The sequence below is a fragment of the Pipistrellus kuhlii genome, unplaced genomic scaffold (genome assembly GCF_014108245.1).
Source record: "Pipistrellus kuhlii isolate mPipKuh1 unplaced genomic scaffold, mPipKuh1.p scaffold_m20_p_7, whole genome shotgun sequence".
Classification (NCBI taxonomy): domain Eukaryota; kingdom Metazoa; phylum Chordata; class Mammalia; order Chiroptera; family Vespertilionidae; genus Pipistrellus; species Pipistrellus kuhlii.
The window spans coordinates 11,182,545-11,206,550 of NW_023425573.1; the positions used below are offsets into that span (position 1 = coordinate 11,182,545).

Sequence of the window (24,006 nt, forward strand, 5' to 3'; positions counted from 1 at the left end):
ATTGGTTCCCCGGAGCCCCGTCCCCGGAGCAGGGCGGGAGATTCGGTGTGCCCCAGAGGCGCTCCCTCCCCCGCCGGCGTCCGGGGTGTGTTTGGTCCTGAAACCTGCGACCCACCGGCTGTTTCTCGCGCCAGAATTCTCCCTTCCCCTCGCGCCGAAGCCGCCTTCCCTGCCGCGCCGCGGCGGCGGGGTAGCGTCCGGCAGGCGCGAGGCGGCCGAGCCGCGCCGGCGGAGACTGCGGTGCGTCGTGGGCGCCGCGCAGCCCGCCTTCCTCCCGCTCCGCTCCCGGCTGCTGAGGTGAGTCCTGAGGCGGCGGACCCGGGGCGCGGGTCCCGGGCTTCCCCTTGGCACCCGCGCCGGGGTGGCTGCGTCTCCCCCGTGTCCCAGGCCGTCCCAGCCCGCGCCCCCAGGACCCCCCGCTGGCGGAGCGCAGCCAACTGGTCGGCGGCGCGAGGCTCAGCCCGTAAACTCTTGTTGGGGCGACAGGCTCCATCTGAGAGACCGTTCGTCCAGCGGTGATCGGCCTTCTGTGCAAGGGCCGCCGGTTACCCTCGTGCCCGAGGCTGTAAAGGGAGAACTGACTGAACGTAGTTGTATCGGTCGTGACCCCAGTGGCGTCCCGGCGGAGGAGCGGGGGCCGGGAGGCCGGGGGGAGAAGAGGTTTGGTCCCAGAGCCACCCCAGCCTGGAGCGACCCCCTTGGTGTGTCCCCGCCTGGAGGCACGGAACGGAGCTGGCCGGCAAGCGCGGGCCGAGCAGTGCGGATGAGCCCGGCTCCTTCGGTAGAGCTTCTGCAGGAGAAGGATGTGCATGCTTTCCGTGTGGTTTCACAGCTGAGATCCTAATAGAACCATCAGGGCCTTCCCCGCTGCGGTCTGAAGGGAGAGCGGGGCCCCGCAGCTCCGTCGGGAGGCCCCGCAGCTCCGTGGGGAGGCCCAGTCCTCGCTGATTCAGCACTTTTTCCATCAGCTGCTAGAGGGGATGTAGAAAAGTCCAAGAGATCTGCATGGTCAAATGGAAGTTTAGAGTAAACATTCACACACAAGGGAACATTCAATTAGCATTTTCATACACCAAGCACACGACTTCATTTAATAATCCCAACTTGGTCCAAAGCCACACGGTTAACTACTAGTCAGTGTGGAGTTAAGATCAGAACCCAGTTGTCTCTGATATTAAAACTGGTGCTTAACATTTATTTAACTCAGTTTACTCATCTCTGAATAAGAGGGCTAATTATATACATTTTTTTTTTTTTAAATCTCAGTGGATTTAATGACCTAGTCTAGTATACATAAAAGTGCCTAAAACAGTGCCTGGCAAATAGTCCCTCAAAAATACTTTTTGCAGATATAAAGAAATCGTAAGTTTATTTCATACAGATGTCATGTAGATGCCTTAAACTTCTCTCTGTACACCTGTGTTCTCATCATAAGCAATATCGCAAGTAGAAAGATGGTCCAAAAGGCAATGTTCACTAAATTATAGATGAAGTATTGTCTTTACACACAAAGCATAAACCTAATTGAATGGTTGTGAGGGTTAAATGAGAATACATGGAGAATATTCAGAACCGTGTCTAGCACAGTATGTGCTCAAAATTTGGCTCTTCCCTGTATCCACCCCCATCCAGGTCTCAGTTACTAAGGTTTCCTGGCCAAAATGGTAATGGTTATTTTACCCTGTATTCTGCTATCATAATAACGTTGACTTTGTAAGAACTGCATTTATCTATTTACCTTGTTTGTTAAAACCCATCGCGGCCTTTGGTTGCTTTTGTTTTCCTCTTAGCTGCCTCTGGCTGAGTTCTTGTTTCAATTACAGGTGACTGCACCTGAATTTTCCACCTGCAGAATGTGTAGTACCTTTAAAGGTAAATGAAAATTAAGGCAAGTCTTTTGAGGGCTAGTTACAACATTTAGTAAGTTGTCTGTGTCCATGCAAATAACTGACTCATGAGGGGAACTACAGTCAGTAGTCCCTCTTGTCAGGAGAAAAGGTAAAAGTAGTATTTGTAAGAGAGGGGAAACAGTCATTTTTAGGGTAAAATGATTAGCTTGCAGTTAATTGGAATCATTAATTAATATCAGGCTGTTGGTCTTATAAGTTATGAAGCTAGTTTGTCAGAGTAGGTAGAGTTGATTGATCTTTTGTCTGCCAAACTCATGTTTGCTCAATGAAGAACTGACTGTAAAATATTAGAAAGTTTTATGTTTACTATTTAGTTACCAAGATATCTAGGAAGCCATATTTATATTTGTAAAGTTGTTTGGAAAGCATGCAGTAATAATAAAGGGAGGTCTTTTTTTTTAAATTTATTGATTAAGGTATCACATATTTGTCCTCAACCCACCATTCCAAACCCTCACCCTTCCCCACTCATGCCCCCACCTCCCTATTGTCCTTTACCACTGGTTAGGTTCATGTGTGTGCACATAAGTTCTTTGATTGATCTCTCCCTTTTATCCCCACCCTCCCTTTGAGGTCCAATAGTCTGACCCATGGCTCCTTATCTCTGGGTCTGTTCTTGTTCATCAGTCTATGTTTTTTTTTTTTTGTTTTTTTTTTTTGTTTTTTTTAATATATTTATTGATTTTGTACAGAGAGGAAGGGAGAGAGAGATAGAGAGTTAGAAACATCGATGAGAGAGAGTCATCGATCAGCTGCCTCCTGTACACCTCCTACTGGAGATATGCCCGCAACCAAGGTACATGCCCTTGACCGGAATCGAACCCGGGACCCTTCAGTCCCCAAGCCGACGCTTTATCCATTGAGCCAAACCAGTCTTGGCTCATCAGTCTATGTTGTTCACCATTTCCCCCAGATGAGTGAGATCATATTCTACTGGAAATATACTTATAAGAATCCAAAATGAGACAAGCAATAATGGTATGCTGAAAGGCATATGAATTAGTCTGTAGTGAGTTTCTTTCTGGGCCAACGGTTCGAGACCCAATTTCAATGTCAAACAGTTCCTTTTGTGTATATGTCAGCAATGATATTTCAGTTCTGGATGGTGGACAGATGGTGGTAATGCAGGTCCGACCCTCTCTGGATTGGTCCTGGACAATCTGCAGTGATACACAGCTGCTGACTGCTATTATGGCAAGGCGTCGTTCAAGGGAGGTCTTGAGGATTATTTGAACCAGGCTTGGCACACCAGTGAAATATACAGATTTCTCAATGGACTGTATTAATTCCTAGAGAGCAGAGATTAAATCCCTATTCTTAGGCTGCACATTTTCTAAACTCATGTGGTAACCATTCCTTTTCTGGTAATGTTATTCTGTATGTTGATTAGATCTTTTTTTGTAGGCAGAATTGTTTTCTTGCTACTTCATTTTAGTTAATTGGATTTAGTGTTTTCAAATCCCAGGTGCCACTTCCTCTTTCATTTTTCAGATAAGGCATTTAATTACCTATTATCAAAAACATAATATTAATGCAATAATGCATGTTATATTTTTCATACTTAAAGACTTAAAGTGTTATAATATAATGTACTCATAATGTTAGTGTTTAATTTCTTTGGCTGTTGATAAGAATTTTTCATCTCTTTTGAGTGCTTTATTGCTTTTGTTTAGATTGGCAATGATGAATAAATTGGAGTTAAACGAAGACAAAGTGCTGGAGGTTCGGTTTGTGGGAGATGATGATGTTCTTAATCACATTCTTGATAGAGAAGGAGGTAATAAGTAATGGTTATAAATTATTTCACTTTTTAAAATATAGCCCTCTATTTTTAAAATATAGCAAAGTATTTTATCTAGTAAGATTGTAAAAAACTACTTTTTAGTTTATTCCTTTCAAACTTTATTGAAAATTAAAAATAAGTTGTATCTAATCCTGTCTAATAAAGAGGGAATATGCTAATTGACTGCTGCCCTCAAAGATGACAACACCCACAGCCAATAAGAAGGGAATATGCTAATTGACTGCCCTGCCCTCGAAGATGGCTGCACCCACAGCCACAAGATGGCACCGCCCAGTCCCCTCAGCCCTGTAGCCTGGCCTTGCTGCGTGCCTCCCTCTGGAGTCCCTCAGCCGCCCAGGGCCGGCCTGAGGCACAGGCAAGCCTCATATGGCAGCTGCCCAGGGCCAGTGAGGGACCACCCCTCTCCAGTGCATGAATTTTCATGTACCAGGCCTCTAGTATAAAATAATCAATAGTGGTGATAATACATTTTCAAGGTTTTATTTTTTTTTAAACTTAGTTATATAAGTGGAAGAGTGGTCAGATTATAAACTAATTTGAAGTAATTTCATAAAGCACAAGTCACTTCACTATTACCTTGATCATCTTTAAAGAGAAAAATACTGAATTTTTTCTCATCCTTTTAGTAATGACAATATAAGTAGTATAATTATTTTACTTACTTAAATGTAATGTTTAGAAAGAATTTATACCTGTCATGTTCTAATTATTTGGGTGTTCTTATAGGAGCTAAATTTAAAAAGGAACGACCTCAACTTTTGGTCAATACAAAAAAAATAATAAAGAAGCCGGAATATGATTTGAAGGAAGATGGCATTGAAGTCTTAAAAGATAAGAACTATGTGGAAGTTTTAGGACGAGATGTTCAAGGTACTTGGGGAGAGATGGGGAATATATATTTATAAATAGCCAAAATTCCTTTGTAGGATACAATAAAGTAGTTTGGAGGTTAGGCAATGGTGTGCCATTTTATTTTTTCCAAAAATTTTTCTTTTACTATAAATACACATAACATGAAATTTATCATCTGTACCATTTAAAAATATATATAATATATATTTTATTGATTTTTTACAGAGACGAAGGGAGAGGGATAGAGAGCTAGAAATGTCGATGAGAGAGAAACATCAACCAGCTGCCTCTTGCACACCCCCTACCGGGGATGTGCCCGCAACCAACATACATGCCCCTGAGCGGAATCGAACCTGGGACCTTTCAGTCCGCAGACCAACACTCTACCACTGAGCCAAACCGGTATCGGCTCATCTGTACCATTTTTAAGAGTACATTTCAGTTGTATTAAATACATTCAAAATGTTGTGCTACAATCATCACCATCCATCTCCAGAACTCTTTTCATAGTGGATGCTATATTAATATATTGGGTCTAGTAATAATTAATGTCGTTTTTAAACATTCGTTTAAAATCTTGCTTGGCGTTGACTTGTATTAACATAACCTTCAAACACGTGGTATCTACAGAACGTGTGAAGTGCAATTAACAAGTTTTGCTTGAAAAAGTTTGTGTTTGGTTTGGTTTTTGTTGCAAAACTAGGGCTAAGAAGATGGCGGATGAAGAGCATATTCGGCACTGCATGCTTTACGAGTTCCAATTAGGAAGAAAAGCAAGTGAGGCTGCAAAAAACATCTGTAGTGCTCTTGGTCAAGATGCAGTTAGCGCCAGAAAATGCCAGCTTTGGTTTGAGAAATTTCGCGAGGGAAATTTTTCGTTAGATGACAAGAGTGGTCGAGGCCGTGTGTCCAATTTTGATCAAGAAGCTCTTCAAGCTCTTTTGGTGCAAAATCCTCAAATTACCCAACAAGAGCTTGCGACAACTTTAAATTGTTCACAAAAAACAATTTCCAATCAATTGCATGCACTTGGCAAAGTCCAAAAGTTTGGAAAATGGGTTCCTCATGAGTTTGACCAACAACAACCGTAATCAAAGAGTCACAATTTGCAGTTCGCTCCTCTCGTCAAAACCGTTTGCCATTTTTAGAGCAAATTGTTACCGGAGATAAAGAATGGGTGCTGTATGTTAATTTGAAAAGGCGGCCTCAATGGTTGGACAAAAATGAGGCTCCGCAGCCCACGCCAAAACCTGACTTGCATGCGAAAAAAGTGATGTTGTGTGTTTGGTGGAATTTTAAAGGAATTCTTCATTATGAACTTTTACCATCTAACCAAACCATTACAAGTGCAGTGTATAGTGCCCAATTGGAAAGGTTAGCCCAAGCTTTAAGAGAAAAAGAACCCGCGCTTATTAATCTGAAGGGCGTAATTCTTCACCACGATAACGCATTACCGCATACTGCAAGAATCACTGCTGAAAAACTGCGCCAGTTGGAATGGGAAGTTCTCCCTCAACCTGCATATTCTCCTGATATTGCCCCTTCTGATTACCATTTGTTTCGTTCTTTGCAAAACTTTCTTCTTGGAAAAAAATTTAATAATGAAGAGTGCCTCAAAAATGCATTGACCGAATTTTTTGCATCAAAATCACAAGAATTTTACAACAGAGGGATTAAAATGCTTCCTGAGCATTGGGCACAAGTAGTAGAAAACAACGGCAACTATATTGTTGATTAAATTTTGTTGTATTGTTTAAATAAATTTGATTTAAAAAAGTATTAGAAAACGACATTAATTATTACTAGACCTAATATTTCTCATTAGAAATGCATTACTTCAGGTTTTTTTCTCTGTAGATGAAAAGGTGGGAAGTACTGAGTTTCTACTATAGGTTTTTTTCTCTACAGTTTTTTTTTTTAATTGAATTTTAGAGAGAGGAATGGGTTAGAGAGAAAGAGAAACGTCAGTCAGTTGCCTCCCACACACGCCCCAACTAGGGATTGAAGGATTGTGGGTTTGATTCCTAGTTAAGGGCACATACTTGGTTTGCAGGGTGTGTGCAGAAGGCAGCCAATTATGTCTCTCTCACATCCATGTTTCTCTCCCTCTCTTCCTCCCTCCCTTCCTTCCACTCTAAAAATCAATGATGCCCAACTGATATGGCTTAATGGTTGAGTGTTGACCTATGAACTAGGAGGTCAGTTTTGAATTCCCAATCAGGCAGTGCACATGCCCAAATTGCAGGTTTGGCTGTCGACCAATGATTCTCTTTTCTTTCTTTCTTTTATTTTTAATGTATTTCATTGATTTTTTTACAGAGATGAAAGGGGAGAGAGAGAGAGAGAGTTAGAACATTGATGAGAAAGAAACATCAATCAGCTGCCTCTTGCACCCCCCTTCTGGGGATGTGCCCGCAACCAAGGTACATGCCCTTGACCAGAATCAAACCTGAGACCCTTTATTCCGTAGGCCGATGCTCTATCTACTGAGCCAAACCAGTTAGGGCCAATGATTCTTTCATCATTGATGTTTCTATTTCTCTGTCCCTCTCCCTTCCACTCTGAAATCAATAAAAACGTATTAAAATAGTAAAATTAAAAAAATAAAATTTATATAAACAGTATCAGATACTGTTGTCTTTTTTTATTTTAAAATATTTTATGTTTATTGTTAAACCTTTATGTAAGGCAGTGATGGGTACAAATTTAATTGTTAGTTAAAATTTTATCTTTTTTTTTTTCCTGTTAATTAAATACAATTTTTTCTAAACACACCTGTTTTCTTTCAGAATCTTTGAAAAATGGCTCTGCTACTGTTGGTGGGAATAAAGTTTATTCTTTTCAGAATAGGAAACACCCTGAAAAGATGGCTAAATTAGGTATGTTGATTTTTGTAATCACTATTCACCTTTTCTAATTTTTTTATTGTTAGAGTAAATAACCATACATAGATGACTCTTATTCTTTTTCCTTTTCAATGCTTCCTTTTCCTCCCTTGATCCTTTTGTAGTTTAATTATTTAAAAGCACATAGAATAATTTTGTTTCAATGTAAAACCAAAATGATCTCAGTCAGCTAAGTTACTTTATATATGGCTTTTTATTGTGAAGTTTTTTTCCATATCCTGTTGATCAGCAGTTTTTATGCAAAACTAGAGGCCTGGTGCATGAAATTTGTGCACATTTGTCTCTCAGCCCAGCCTGCACCCTCTCCAATCTGGGACCCCTCAGGGGATGTCTGACGGCCTCTCAAAATCCAGGACTCCTAACTGCTCAGCTGCCTGCCTACCTGATTGCCCCTAACCCCTCTACCTACCTGATAACCCCTAACTACCTTTGCCTGCATGCCTCATCTCTCCTAACTGCTCCCCTGCTGGTCTGATGGCCTCTAACTGCCTCTGCCTCACCTCACACCTGTAATCTAGATTCCTTCCTCCAGCTGGTCACAGGTACCTGGGGCCTGGGCTTCCCTCCCTCTGGCTGGCTGCAGGCACCCAGGATCTGGGCCGGCCACAGCCATAGGGGAACATGGGTAGATGGCTTTGCCTGGGCTGCAGCCATAGGCACCCCGGACATGGGCAGGTGGCTTGTCCCTCTACTGGGCTGCAGCCTGGCTGGTCCCCATTCCTTTCTTCCCAGTCTTGAGTGTCTGAGCTGTTACACGGCTTGACTAGGTGAGGGCCTGACGATCATTTGCATATTAGCTCTTTATTATAAAGGATGGCTTATTGTTCAGGTGAATGAGAAGGTCATCGTCTGAACCTTAGGCAAACGTATAGGTAGACTGTTGGGGAGGATGAGAACATTGAAAAAGAGTAGCCAGGGGACCAGGATAATATTATTGAACCCAAATAAAATAATAATTTCCAAAAAGATGAAATTCTCTAATGAATGATACAGAGAACCAAGGACGTTAAGAAAAAGAAACCAGTGCATTTGTGAGGACTCTCATGAGTATCTTGGGTCAGTTTCAAGACTGTATGAAATTGGTTAGAAAGAGTTTGAATCAGTAAAGTGGCTTTAATTTGCACAAACTCAAGTTGTCCTCCCCCACCAACCCCCACTTTTTTTTTTTTTAAAGCGAAAGGTAATAGCAGGCAGGTTTCTTTTTTTCTTTTTTTTAAGATTTTTATATAAGTGAAATAAAGCTATTTCCTCTCTTCTGATATTGTCTGTTAAAAGATATTTTATATCTTTCTTCTGTTTATAGCTTCAGAACTAGCAAAAACACCAAGAAAAAATGTGTCATACAGTTTGAAGAATGATCCTGAAATTATGACAGACATTCCTCAATGTAGCAAAGGTAAGATTTTACCTCAGTTATTTGAAGAGGGTTTTCATAGTTACTTCAAGTTATTGTATGTTACTTTTTTTCCTTGTCATGAGTACATATTTACATATTTTATTTTCTATTCTGAAAATTCATTTAACAAGCCGTGTGCCTTTAATAATATACCCATGTTTAGCTATCAATAAAGATCCGTGCTGGTTGAAGTTGTGCAGATTGATAGGGCCAACTAGAAACAGTCATAAAATCCTGTTGTTAAAAAAAAAATTCTGTTGTCCTCTGCTTTCGGTAGCCAGCTGTTCACAGAAGATTTGCTGCCCTTTTACAATAATGAACAATGAAAAGGACTCCATTTTTTCTTATTATATGAATGCTACAGAAGTGCAGGACACAGCTGTCGCTAGTTAGAATAATATTGTAAGTAATAATAATAATTCAGCCTCTAGTGGAGATGCAGTTAATTGAGAATACAGTAATATGTGATGGCTTCTGGGTAGAAACTGCAACTTTGTTTTTAATAAAACTAGTCTGTGATGAAAAGTGAAGCATTTATAGTAAGTAATGGCTTTTTGTTTCATTCTTTAGGGCATTCACCTTCAGATGAAGTTCAGTTGAAGGTAAGTAATTGACTAAAAAACTGGCAAAAATCTTAGTGTTACTAAGTAAAATAAGTTGAAAAATAGAGATTTCATCTCTTGATCTGTATAGTGCTTTATAATTGAGTGGTATTTACCAATTAAATACCTAATTTATAAATGAAGAAAATGAGGTTCAGAGAAGTGAAGTGATTTGTCTAAGTTCACCTAGATAAGGAGGAGGAAAGTTGGGAAATGAAGGCAGGTCTTTTGGACCCTACTGCATGCCTTTGTGTTAGAATTATCTTTGGTATTTCCAAGGGGAGCAGTTAGGCGGCAATCAAGCTGGTAGACAGTCAAGTGGTTAGGAGCCAGCAGTCCCGGATTGTGAGAGGGTTGTCCGACTGCTGGTTTAGGCCCATTCCTGAGCAATGGGGCCTAAACCGGCAGTTGAACATCCCCCGAGGGGTCCCAGATTGGAGCGGGTGCAGGCCGGGCTAAGGCACAAATTTCGTGCACTGGGCCTCTAGTAGTTTCATATTACCCAAAAGCAAAGGCACTTTATGTTTTTATCAGTATAGTTAAAAATTAACATGTAAACAATTGTGGGCATTTTAATGTGCTAGAAATGTAATGATAAAAGTATATTTTGTGAGTAAAAGAAAAACAAACTTTTTACTTTGTAAAATGTTTAAACACTTAAAAATACAGAAATAAAAAATATAAATTTCTGTTTTTCTCCTCTTCACAAAATGTGGTACTTTAACACCAGTAAATTTCCACATATTAAAAGATAAAGGGTGGGGGTGGGGGGTTAGCCAGTTTGGCTCAGTGGATAGAGCTTTGGCCTGCAAACTGAAGGCTCCTAGGTTCAGGATCCCAGGGCATGTACCTTGGTTTCAGGCTCGATCTCTGGCCCTGGCCCTGGTTCAGATGCATGCAGGAAGCAACTAATCAGTGTGTCCCTCTGACATTGATGTTATTCTCTCTGTGTCTCTCCCCTTCCTTCCACTTGGTCTAAAAATCAATGGAAAACTATCCTCCAGTGAGGATTAAGAACATCAACAAACACACACACACACACACACACACACACACACACACACAGAAAGATAAAGGGGAGGGTATTTAAAAAAAAAAAAAAAAAGGAAAAAGGGTAAATGGAGAGAAAATGGGAGACATCTGTAATACTATTAATAATAAAAAATATATTAAAAAATAAAATAAATAAAAAATTTTAAAAATACTATAAAAAATAATAAAAGTCCCATTGCTATGTGTAATAATGCCTATTTCCTTGTTTAGTCATCATCAATGGACATACATATCTTTTTAAAAATATATATATTTTATTGATTTTTTTTACAGAGAGGAAGGAAATGGGATAGAGAGTTAGGAACATTGATGAGAAAGAAAATTCATCAGCTGCCTCCTGCACACTCCCTACTGGGTATGTGCCCGCTGCCAAGGTACATGCCCTTGACCGGAATTGAACCTGGGACCCATGAGTATGCAGGCTGATGCGCTATCCACTGAGCCAAATCTGTTAGGGCAGTGGTTGGCAAATTCATTAGTCAACAGAATGAAATATCAATAGTACAACGATTGAAATTTCTTTTGAGAGCCAAATTTTTAAAACTTAGACTATATAGTAGGTACATTGTTATTAACTTAATTAGGTACTCCTAAGCTGGCCTTTGCTAAAAACGCAAGGGGCCAAAGAACCATGTGTGGTTCGTGAGCCGCAATTTACCGACCACTGGGTTAGGGCTATCTTTTAACAAAATTCTTCTAAACTGATGGGTGAAAAATATCTCAAAAAGCTGATATACTTATGTTTTTTCTTTATATAATAATAAAAAAGTACATACTTTACAGATATCTAGAATACAACTGATAGAATCACTCTAGGAATCTGGAATTTGTTGTATAATTTGTGTTGTGTTTCCCCCCTCCACCCCCAAACGCTCTCCCAACAAAAATCATTTGTCATTGTCTTCTGGTTCTAGGAACTAGGTTCCTTTAGTTCCAATTAGTCTAGTGAAAACAAAATATTTTTCTTTTCTAGCCTCTTTAATTCAGATCCATCATTAATTCCCATGTCATCATTATTATTTGACTATTTAAACTATATTATTTTTTATTTTTAAACAGAACAATGATAAAAGTGAATTTATATCAACAACTCGTGTTCTAAGGAAAAGATTAATAGGTATGTATTTCTTTTTTTTTAATGTATATTTTTATTGATTTCTTAGAGGAAGGGCGAGGGAGAGATAGAAACATCAATGATAAGAGAAAATCATTGATCAGCAGCCTCCTGCATGCCCCCTAGTGGGGATGAAGCCTGTAACCCAGTATGGGCCCTTGACCAGAATCAAACCAGGGACCCTTCAGTTCGCAGGCCAATGCTCTATCTACTGAGCCAAACCGTCTAGGGCTGTATTTTATTTTCCCCACTGAGTTTTTATAAAGAAAAAAGAGAATGGTAGTAGGTATGACTGACAGTTTCTGCCACAGATTCTATGTGTCAGGCATTGTCAGTTGCTTTACATATATTTCACTGCAATCTTCACAATTTTCTATTAAATTAGGCACTATTAGTCTCACTTGATAATTGAGGAAACTGGTGCTCCAAAAACTTAATATAACTAGTTCTGGTGAAATCACTAGCAAATAAAACCAGAAGTCAGATTCTCTTCAAAGCCCACATTTTTCCTGTTACCCCACAATATCTCTTGTCAAACTGTCAAATTTTCCCAATTGCTTTCCCCCCCACAGCCCCAAGGAATCATTCTGACAGCGAAAGTGAATATTCTGCTTCCAACTCAGAGGACGATGAAGAGGTTGCACAAGAATTTGAAGAGGACACTAATAAAGCCATATTGAGCCCGAAGACTCAGGCTCAGAATAGAGTAGTTTCAGCTCCTGTTTACAAAGCAACACCTTCTAAGAAAATGAAAAGAGATAAAACAGTAAGTGAAGAGAGAGACTTAAACCTTCAAGAAAAATTGTGTAATTTTGCAAAGATATGCTACCTTAAGAGAAGAGATCCAAATGGGGAAATCATACTTTTTCTTCAATTCTCTATATTTTGTCAGCCTTTCACATAAATTCCCATGTATTTTTAGCTATTTCTGGACTTTCTGTCTGTATCCCTGTTTCTCTAATAACTAGAGGCCCGATGCACAAGATTCGTGCAAGAGTAGGCCTTCCTTCCCTTGGCTGCTGGCACCGGCTTCCCTCTGGCACCCGGGAACCAGGCTTACCTTGCAGCTCCAGCTTTGTCCAGGAGGATGTCTGGTCTAATTAGCATATTACACTTTTATTTTTATAGATATTGTAATGTATGCTGAAAGTGACATCTCAAGTCAGTTGTATAAAAATGGGCTTTTAATTAAAAATATAGATTTGATAATTGGGGGCAAGATTTCTCAATGTATACCTCATATAGTTTAATTTTTGTAACATTTTTGATGTATTCAAATAAATATAAGTAATAAGTAATGTGGCTATGGATCCAGGCTGAGCTGTTGGGAAGAAAACCATAGACATCATGGCATGAGCAAAGGCTAATTAACCTGGTATTTTGTTTAAAGATTCAGGGCAATCAGGAATTCTACTGCTTCATGGCCTCTCATTCCATATCCACCATAGAGATTAGCCCTACCCTAAATCAGTAGGACAAGTACTATTCCACTTAACTGTAATAATAATAGGCAAGTCTTTTTACCTTGCTGTTGACATCTTCCTCATTTTCACAGTGCTTCAACTGCAGTGATATTAAAGGATTTGCTCAGTCTGTGTGAGGCAAGACAAAAGTTCTGATATGTAAACCCTCCTTTTTATTTTTAAAAATATATATATTCTATTGATTTCCAACAGAGAGAAAGGGAGAGAGACAGAGAGCCAGAAACGACGACGAGAGAGAAACATCAACCAGCTGCCTCCCGCACACCCCCCACTGGGGACGTGCCCGCAATCAAGGCACATGCCCCTGACTGGAGTTGAACCTGGGACCGTTCAGTCCGCAGACGACGCTCTACCGCTGAGCCAAACCAGCTTCAGCTGTAAACCCTCCTTTTTAAAGTTTAAGTGGAAGTTATATGTTGGGACTTAAGAATAAATTTGGGGAATAGACTACTTCAGTCTAATCATGGCTTTAACTCTTATGGTCCTAAAAGTTACTCAGTGTTATCACTGCAGTTAAATTTGCTTGGTCCAAAATCTATGTTGTTTCTTTGAATAGAATATACTGAATGCCAAATAAAGAATTTCACATATCCTATTTTACACTACTTATTACAGTCTTGTTCTGATATAAAACAAATATCTAAAACTAAGAAATGACTTTGTGTTTTCAGAGTGACTTAGTAGAAGAATATTTTGAAGCTCACAGCAGTTCAAAAGTTTTAACCTCTGATAGAACACTCCAGAAACTAAAGAAAGCTAAACTGGATCAGGTATGTTACAGAGAATGTTACTTCAAAATTTTTCCTGTTGTAAGCTGATTTGAAGAGTTAAATGTAGATAAGCAGAATTATTTTCCAGATCAAATGAAACACAAATTAATGCGATGTAACTCTTACATATTTTATTATATAGTAAATTTGAGGCCTGGTGCACCCTCTAACAATCTAGGATCCCTTGGGGGATGTTGGAGCCCAGGTGCATGGTTTCAGCTCAATACCCGCAGGCCACTAGTATGTATATAAAATCTTTGGTTAATCTCTTCCCACCCTCCCATCTCCCCCTTCCCTCTTGAGATTCATCAGTCTGTTCCATGTTTCCATGCCTATTCATTGAGCATCTGCCTCCTGGTGGTCAGTGCACATCATAGCAAACAGTCAAATGATTGGACAGTCGTTTAGGCTTATATATTATATATAGACTAGAGGCCTGGTGGATGAAAATTCATGCACAGGAGGGTCCCTCAGCCCAGCCTGCTCCCTCTCACAGTAAGGGAGCCTTCAGTGGCGGGAGGTGACTCGGAGATCAGGGGAAGGCATGGCCAAATTGTTCCAAGGAAGAGATGGTATTAACACCTGCTTATAATCATGTAAGTGGTTCCGGGGGGAAACTTAGCAAATTATTTACTGCTATCACATATTACCAAAAAGAACATTATAAACAAATATTTAAATCATATCCGAAATACTATGTATACTCAGTTTATGCACTCATTACCAAATTAATGTCTCCTAACCTCTATCTGTAGAAAATATTTTTAGTTTGGATTAATTTCATGTATGTGGTTTGAAAGTGATTTTCTTCCCTCTCTTCCTTTTTTGTTTTTTTAGCAAACTTTGCGTAACTTATTGAGCAAGGTTTCTCCTTCCTTTTCTGCTGAACTTAAACAACTAAATCAACAATATGAACAATTGTTTCATAAATGGATGTTGCAGTTACAGTAAGTACTATCATCATTGCAAACCCTTATAAAATAAAGAATAATGTATATTTATTGTCTTTGTAATCAAAATAATTTAAGTGATTTTCTTTTTGCAACAAACTTGACATATTTTTTAGTAATATATAAAAATTTGAATAAATAGGTGTTTTTTTCAATTTTATGATGCAAGTGTGGAATTTTCATTATTGTATGGCTCTTCTCAGAAATTCTAGTTTTCAAGAAGTTTGTCTTTTCTAAATTTAATTTAATTTGCCAGTAACAGGTTAAAGGGTTATGCTAGTAAGAAGAGAATGATTATCTTTCCTGGTAGGCCCTCAGCTCCTCTCAGTAACTCTTTATGATCTGTCATTAAAATTTTATAAAGAAGTTCTTCACTCTGATCTCATTCCCCAAACCTCCTTATTCTTTCTTCTAGTATGTCCCTCCTCTTCTATTCCTCCCATTAGCCAGTGTGATCTTTCTAAAAAGATCATGTTACTTTCCTGCTCAAAACCTTTCAGTTACCAACTGACTAGTTCCCAGTAAATGCTCATAGTCCTGAGAATAAAATCTAATTAATGTCAGTTGACTTACCAAGACCTTTGTGACCTAGCCCCTGCTTACCTTTCCAGTTTAATCTATCAATTAAAAGTCTGCTTCAGCCTGTGGAACGTTTTAGTGCCTGCATCTCCCATGTTGTCCTTTACTTCTCAGCTTCTTTAGATTGAAAATAGAATTAGCTGGAGAGAAAGCTATTAAAATTGGGACTCTACATTTGTTGTACAAATAATAAAATTGTGCTTTTACTGTGTACACTTTGGGAATCATTATAGTTATTTAGTCATCCCAGTTCTTGTATTCTTTTATAAGCTTTAAATAAGGAAACTAATTGATTACAAAATTGGCATTAAGAGGTACTGAACTTTAATTTCATAAATGCTATCTTTCCTAACAGCCTGGGGTTCAACATTGTGCTTTATGGTTTGGGTTCTAAGAGAGATTTACTAGAAAGGTTTCGAGCCACCATGCTGCAAGATTCCATTCATATTGTCATCAATGGTTTCTTTCCTGGAATCAGTGTGAAATCTGTAAGTTTCAAAAAAAAATGTTAAAAGGTACAACATCATATCTCCTGCCAGTCTATACCCCCGTGTTAATGAGGTTGCTACTTCTCATTCTGGTGTATTCAGTTTTTGTTTTTAGACTTCCTACTACTAAGATTGCATACTGCTTAATTAAGATGATAATCTTAGACTCAAAAGGTTTAACCTTGAGTCTCCTACTTTGAAACTGATAAGGTATTAAATCTTAGAGGAAAGTTAGCTTTGTGTACTGTACCAAATACTAATAATACTTCTCTGAAGAATAGGATTATGTGGGACCTCAATTTTATTAGGCTTTTATGTCACTTTGGTACTCTAATAAAAATATAAGTAATACTTTGCCGAAACCAGTGTGGCTCAGTGGATAGAGCATCAGCCTGCAGACTGAAAGGTCCCGGGTTCGATTCCAGTCAAAGGGCATGTACCTTAGTTGCGGGCAGGCACATCCCCAGTTGGGGGTGTGCAAGAGGCAGCCGATCGATGATTCTCTCTCATCGACGTTTCTAACTCTCTATCCCTCTCTCTTCCTCTCTGTAAAAAATCAATAAAATATATTTAAAATTTTATATAAGTAATACTTTGTAGTTTTATAATTTATAGATAATTTTTACTCCAAATGCTCATATTTCTTTCTTTTTTTATATAAAAAATATATTTTATTGATTTTTCACAAAGAGAGGAAGAGAGAGGGATAGAGAGTTAGAAACATCAATGAGAGAGAAACATCGATCAGCTGCTTCTTGCACACCCCCAACTGGGGATGTGCCTGCCCACAACCAAGGTACATGCCCTTGATCGGAATCTAACCCGGGACCTTTCAGTCTGCAGACTGAGGCTCTATCCACTGAGCCAAACCGGTTTCGGCTGCTCATATTTCTGTATCACTTGAAAATTAATATAAACCTTTTGGGTGCTGGATATTAACTAATGTAGTATGCCTTTCTAAAAATGTCAATGTTTCTGCTCTGTTTAATAAATCAGTAGTTTTCTAATGTTTTTCATATTGTTGGGGGTATTTTGGGGGGGAGGGGTTGTTGCATTCCTCTTATATTATCTTTACATCTTTGCTATTCCGTTTTCTTTCTTTTAGCTATAACTTATGCGAAAAAAATTTTAAATAAATAAACACACACACACACACACACACACACACACACACGAAGATAGGTATATTTAAGTACGGGAAACTTTTTTGTTTTGCTAATCCTCACCTGATTTTCAGAGAGAGTAAAAGGAAAGGGGGAAGGAGATAGAAAGTAGAGAGAGAAACATTGATTTGAGAGAGACACATCGATTGGTTGTCTCTCCAACCAAGGCCAGGGATGGAACCTGCAATCTAGGTACATGCCCTTGACCAGGAATCAAACCTTTGAGGGCCAATGCTCTAACCAGAGAAACACTGGCCAGGGCCAGGTAGAATTTTTTTAAAAGTAATTTTTTTAATACTTGGAGGGAAATCTATATTCATTTTTAATTTATAAAAAAGGGTTAATTTGTTAATTGTGTTTATCTTATATGCAGAATAAGTTATAATTGATGTACCTCTTGCACTTCTATGATACAGATCCTGAATTCTATAACAGAAGAAGTCCTCGATCATATGGGTACTTTCCGAAACATACTGGATCAACTAGACTGGATAATAAACAAATTTAAAGAAGGTAACATGAAGTAGATGCTCTAGTTTTAGGGGGAAGATAAGCATATATTTGTATTATTCATGTATTCATACAAAAATGAGGATTATTTTTACTTTTCTCACTGCTGATATAGATCACTCTAAAATAGTTGTGTTTTCTTTTTCTACGAACTTCACTGATTTCCTAACAGGAAAAAATTACTCCTACTACCTTGATTCTGTATAGCCAAAGCCTCTTATTTCAGAATAATTTTCAGATTTCATTTGTGATTGTAAAGCGCCTCCAGTTGATTGGTATACTTTGTGTGATACTTTTATATTTAATATTTTTATAAAAAGTTCTTATTTATTCTGAATAAATATTGCATTTCAGTAATTTCATATACTAAAATATGGAATGGGGAAAAAACTTATTTTATTCTTTTGGTGTGAACTTTGTTTATGTGAGCATTTCAGAAAATTAGAAATAAAATTATTTAGGCTCTAACAATTGTCAGTCAATTCTTGCTTAAGAATTAAAAGGAGTAGTTTGTTATGCTTAACTGATTTGATGGGTAATTTTGATATCGTTTTTACGCTCATTAAAATAGCTGCCCAAGTTGTTTCATATATATATTATATATATGTTCTAGAAACGTATTGTATACGTAATACGTTGTATGTGATATATATTTGTTATATAATTATATGCAATTACAATTGTAAATATAGCATATGTTATTTATTTGTAATTTATGTTTGTTTATATATAATTTAAATACTGTTGACTGGTGGCTGCTTGTATTCAAGGAACCTTAGACTTTGGAAATGTGTCATCTCAGGATTTTTGTCATTATAATGTCTCTCTTGTCCCTTTATCCCCAGGGCAAGAAAATGTATTCATCTCTCTGAAGGGCTCAGCTTCCATCATACTGCCAAATGCCCATTTCTTATCAACTCCTGAGAGACTTACAAATAACTTTTAAAAATATATATAGGACTTCTTCCAGAAATCCTAGGAGATAATTAACCTGATTCTACTATCCTTCTATGCTATTTTATTTTCCTATTTCAATATGATTTAGAGTTTTTGAATACACATCTGCCTCTGCTCTTTATCTCTTTCCTTCTTAATTTCTTCTGTGTTACTTAAACTGTATACTTGAAGGTCACCTGTCATTTTCTTCTTACTAAGCATTGGCCTGGGCTCATCCTTTATCTTGATCTGCAGTATTTGATGGTGTTCACAGCGTCATTCTCCAAGTTCTTCCTTCATTGACCTATGATATTTTACTTCTCTCACTTTCCTGATTTCTTGAGCAATAATATCCTAAGCCTCCCCCTCTCTTTTATTGTCTCCTTTGGATGTTGTGATAATAGTGCTTTTCTATATTAAATCTTAATGCTTAACAAGAACTCTCTCTCGTCTTCTTGTGTGTATGTTTCCCCTCCACTCCCACCTTACCATTCAATACGCACAGATTCACCCCAATCTAATATGCATCTTGCCTGATTACCTATACCTTATTAGAATGGCTTTCTTTATGGTCTGATTCAAGTGCTAACCATTCCAGTTAAGTCTAATTACTCTAGTCCCTATTGATTTTCAATTAATTTTATTTTTAGAAGAGTTTAATAATGTCTTGCCTATTTTATGAATGACTGACATAGTCTCAAATAAATTGTATATCCCTAAGCAATAGTTATTTTGTCCTTTAATATATTCTTTAATTCATATTGTATGTGATGGGGATTTCACAAATACTCATTGCAAATAATAATTGAATTATTTTTTTTTTTTAGATTCTTCTTTAGAACTCTTCCTTCTTATCCACAATTTGGATAGCCAAATGTTGAGAGGAGACAAAAGCCAGCAAATTATTGCACAGTTGTCATCTTTACGTAACATATATCTTATAGCATCTATTGATCACCTCAATGCACCTCTCAGTAAGTTAAATATAACTTTTTCTTGAAATATCAGTCTTACAAAATTTTATTTAAAAAAAATATATATATATATTTCATTGTGTTTTTTTTTACAAAGTGGAAGGGAGAGAGATAGAAACATTGATGAGAGAGAAATATCAATCAACTGCGTCCTGCACACTCCCTACTGTGGATGTGCCTGTAACCAAAGTACATGCCCTTGACTGAAATTGAATCTGGGACTCTTCAGTCTGCAGGCTGACGCTCTATCCACTGAGCCAAAATTAATTTTCTTAATGTTGCTGCAGCATATTTATTTTTTTAGTACAGTTTTATTTTTGTTGCATTTTTAAAGACACAGGTAGCCAAGAATCTTGGTGTCCTCCATCTGATTTAGAATATAATTATTGGAAATAAAAATTCAGCTTCTAAATTAAGTGTTTTACACCTAAAGCTCCTTGAAATAGAGGAGACCCAACTGATATTTTGGTCTTTTTCTTCTCTGAGATATTACATTTATTTTATGCAGTGTAATTTTGAGACTGTGATAATCTTATTGAACAAAATGTTATTCAAACTTTTTAAAAGAATGCCTTGGTAGCACTAATGTATTTTAACTTGTATTTAAGGTACCAATGAAGGTTCAAATGTTGATTGATCATAAAATTAGATTTGTATGGGGAAATGGCAAAAACAAGTTTATAGGATTCATTTTTTTATTTAATGTTTTCTCATTCTTTCCTGGAGTAGAATTTAGTAACAGGACAATATAAGGATAATTAGTAATTGTTTGTATTTCTTTGATTTTGTGCTCTAGTGTGGGATCATGTAAAGCAGAGTCTTTATAACTGGCTCTGGTATGAAACGACTACATATAGTCCTTATACTGAAGAAACCTCCTATGAGAATTCTCTTCTCGTTAAACAGTCTGGATCACTACCACTTAGTTCCCTAACTCATGTCTCACGAAGCCTTACCCCTAATGCAAGGTAAGAATAAAAACTAGTTTCTTATATCTGTTCACATAGATAGTTAGTGATGGATCTGTGGCTAGAACTTAGGTCTTTTTAATTGTTTTTATTTTTATTGAGTTCAGAGAGGAAGGGACAGAGATAGAAACATCAATAATGAGGACAGTATGTAATGTTTCTTGGAGAAGGAACAGAAGCTAACAGACAAGCCAAGTATTCCACATTCCCTTCATGTGTTTTACTACTAGCTGTTTTCTTTTGATGTTAAATTTTGGATTTGAACTCCTGTGTGTTTTTCTCCCTAGGGGGATTTTCAGACTACTAATAAAGTATCAGCTGGATAACCAGGATAACCCTTCTTACCTAGGTATTCAATCTTTATGATACTAAATTGTATCACTTTTGTTTCACCCCATAAATTCCTTTTTCTGGAATCTAATAGCATCCAGTTTTTCACAGCAGTGCAGTGAATAGATGGTTTGCTCTGTGATCTTGGTGTCTGCCTCATAGCAAATATCCTCACAACCCTATAAAAGGCCACCCAGCTTGCTTTTCAAATTTCATGTGCTAACTGTGCATGTGTGTCTACTAATTACATACATTTCATACATTGGGCATCTTAGATTTTCTTCTTTGAGTAAAAATAATGTATTAAACATTTTAATAATCGTTCAGCTCTCATGACTTACTTGTTAGTTCCCTCTTTAATAGTCAACTTTATTCACACTATTTAAAACTGCCTGTAGAGTACGCAACACTTGGTCACAGTTGCCTATTTTCAACCAATTATTTTTGTTTAAAAAATATAAGCCACAGTATTCTCTAGTTTTGCTTCTTCCAGAAGCACTTACCTTGTTTTTAAGTCAACACTTAACGACTGCTTTGAAATACTGTGGCCACAGCACTTTATCTCTGTGCTCTTTGGTATGGGTATCCTATATGGGGTTCTGTGTGAAATGCTGATTTATGTTCACATCTCCTTTTGAACTCTCCAGGACTTTCTTTTCAAGATTTTTACCAGCAGTGTCGGGAGGCATTCCTTGTCAATAGTGATCTGACACTTCGGGCCCAGTTAACGGAATTTAGGGACCACAAGCTTATAAGAACCAAGAAGGTGAGACTTGGCTGTTACAGCTTTCTATTCCAAGAATAGCACTGCTTGTTCACTTAAGGCCAAGGGTGCCTCTGACCGAGATCTCATTGTGGAGCTGAGGGTCCATGGTGGGGTCTATTTAGGCAGGGGGCCATTTGAACTCTGTAGAGAGGTAAGGTAGTAAGGTTCGAGGGCCAGGAACTAAGCCTAGAAGGGTGACAGTTAATGGCAAAGTAAAAGATGAGCCTACAAGGCGAGAGAAACAGCCAGTCAGGAAGAAAGCCAGGACTTGATGTTACAGAAACTAAGAAAAGCATTTTTTAAGAAAAAAAGAATGGTCTTCAGAATGGGCCTTTTAACGCTCCTGGAGCTGATTGTTTGCAAATATGCTTGTTCAGAGTGTGGAAGTGTACAGTGAGGTGCTGCTGAGCTGCCAGTGGAGGACTAAAAGATGATTGGGTCTAGAACATGGAATCCCTTGGTCTAAGCAATTTTCAACCGGCATGCCATGGCACACTGGGTGCCACAAGGTTTAAAACATGTAATGCCTGACTATTTAGTCAGGGCACTGACCTCCTTTCCCTTAGATTGTCAAGTAAATAAAAATGACAACTGCCGCCAAAACGGGTTTGGCTCAGTGGATAGAGCGTCGGTCTGCGTACTGAAAGGTCCCAGGTTCGATTCCGGTCAAGGGCATGTACATTGGTTGTGGGCACATCCCTGGTAGGGGGTGTGCAAGAGGCAGCTGGTGGATGTTTCTCTCTCATCAACGTTTCTAACTCTCTCTCCCTCTCCCTTCCTCTCTGTAAAAAATTAATAAAATAAAAATAGACACCTTACTATCCAAGGGTGTGGCAGTTAATGAGGAAAAAGGCCTTCTCTCTCTAAAAAATAAATAAATAAATAAATGACAACAGCCAACACAATACCTATCCAATGAATGAATCAAAATTATACCTATTTTTGTCAGATTGGCAAAAAAAAAAGTTTTTGGGTGTGTCACAGAATTGGAGTTTATATGTGCCCTGAGATGAAAAGGGTTGAAAGTCACCGATCTAAACAAAAGCTCTTTTGGTGACGTAATAGTGGCAGTAGCTCCATTGAACTGGGTTGAGTGAGAAGTGAGGAAATGGAGACTACCATTTAGACAACTCTCTGAAAAGGTGCAGATGCAGGGGGATAGATGGAATAGAATGAGGTTACTTAATAATGGGAGATACTAAATGTATTTTAAAACCAATGGACTGGATCCAAGTAAAATGGAAATTAACAGAAAAATCAATAGTACAAGATTCCATAAAGGAGGATGAAGAAAGTAAATATCCACTCACTTGCTAGACTTCTTTCCCACCCTAAAGTGGCCTAAGAACTCAGTGCATTTAAATATATATATATATGTATATATATATTTAAAATATATATACATACACACACACACACACACATACACACACACACACACACACACACATATATATATATATATATATATATGGTTGACCTTTTCTCATAACTGTTATACTTCTAAATTTATATAAAATATTAAATCCATTTTTTAACCGATAGGATTCAAATAAATCTTACAAATGATTAACATCGGTTCTTCTTATATCTTTTAGGGAACTGATGGAGTAGAATATTTATTCATTCCTATTGACAATGGGACGTTGTCGGAGTTCCTGGAAAAGGAGGAAGAGGAGTCGTGAAGCTCTCCTTTGCTCCTGACTGTTCTATGGAAGGTTGTACTCCGGCTACCTCGCCTCCAGTCTCAACTGTGTTTACATCCAACACCAGACTCTTTCCAAGATTTAAAACTGGAAGGGGAATGTCATGAATTAGAACCTTGATTAGCCTGGCTAATTATTTCCATCTCTAGTACTGTGCTATTCAGTGGTCTTTCAAGTTGGAGAAAATGTGCCTTTCATTCATTACCTCTCTGGAGATTCTTGCTGGAGTGAACAGTGTGCTCAGGGACTATTTGGAACTAGATGTTTTTAATTCCTTTATATTAGAGGTGGTACTCCTGATTCTTTAGGGCCTTTTACCGCTCCTGGGCTGCTCGTTCCAGCGTGCAGAAGTGCAAAGACACTGGCATCACACAGGTCTGCTTGGCTGGCTGCTCTGAGTGTCAGAGCTGGTAAGTGAAATGGAGAAGACCTGTTTCTGAACTGGCTTAACGAAAGGTATAAAACTGGGGAAAACTAGGTGATCGAGCTTTCTCCTTTAGTATTTAAATTACATACTGGGTGGAGGCGGGGGAGCATGACACTTTCCAGTTGGGAGAGTGGGAAAAGCATAACAAGTATATAGGTTATACCCAGGCTAGAAAGCACATGAAAAATATGAAACAATTAATGTTTGTGCCATCATCTTCACGATACAATTGAGAAGCCAGGCTAGAGAAATTCACTTCTAAGTTTTTTGGTCTTTATTTTCAAGACAATAGAAAATAAACATTTAAGTATTCTTGTA

General features: G+C 38.1%; 1 protein-coding gene across 9 annotated transcripts; it reads left to right on the forward strand.

The window, feature by feature from the left end:
• On the forward strand, positions 1-24,006 carry ORC2 (origin recognition complex subunit 2). 9 transcript variants are annotated; one of them, XM_045575630.1, is made up of 18 exons: positions 149-297; positions 1,824-1,888; positions 3,584-3,690; positions 4,441-4,584; positions 7,356-7,445; positions 8,776-8,868; positions 9,439-9,470; positions 11,583-11,640; positions 12,210-12,403; positions 13,793-13,891; positions 14,729-14,838; positions 15,776-15,908; positions 17,488-17,584; positions 19,345-19,491; positions 20,288-20,459; positions 20,747-20,808; positions 21,437-21,555; positions 23,154-24,006. In XM_045575630.1, the coding sequence occupies exons 3-18, from the start codon at positions 3,591-3,593 to the stop codon at positions 23,238-23,240; spliced, it is 1,737 nt and encodes a 578-aa protein (XP_045431586.1). In that variant the 5' UTR covers positions 149-297; positions 1,824-1,888; positions 3,584-3,590; the 3' UTR covers positions 23,241-24,006. The 9 variants fall into 9 exon arrangements, 8 of the variants coding, with proteins under 8 accessions (XP_045431584.1, XP_036276893.1, XP_045431586.1 ...); XM_045575629.1 differs by having other exon boundaries at positions 1,824-1,872; XM_036421003.2 differs by having other exon boundaries at positions 168-297; positions 1,791-1,888.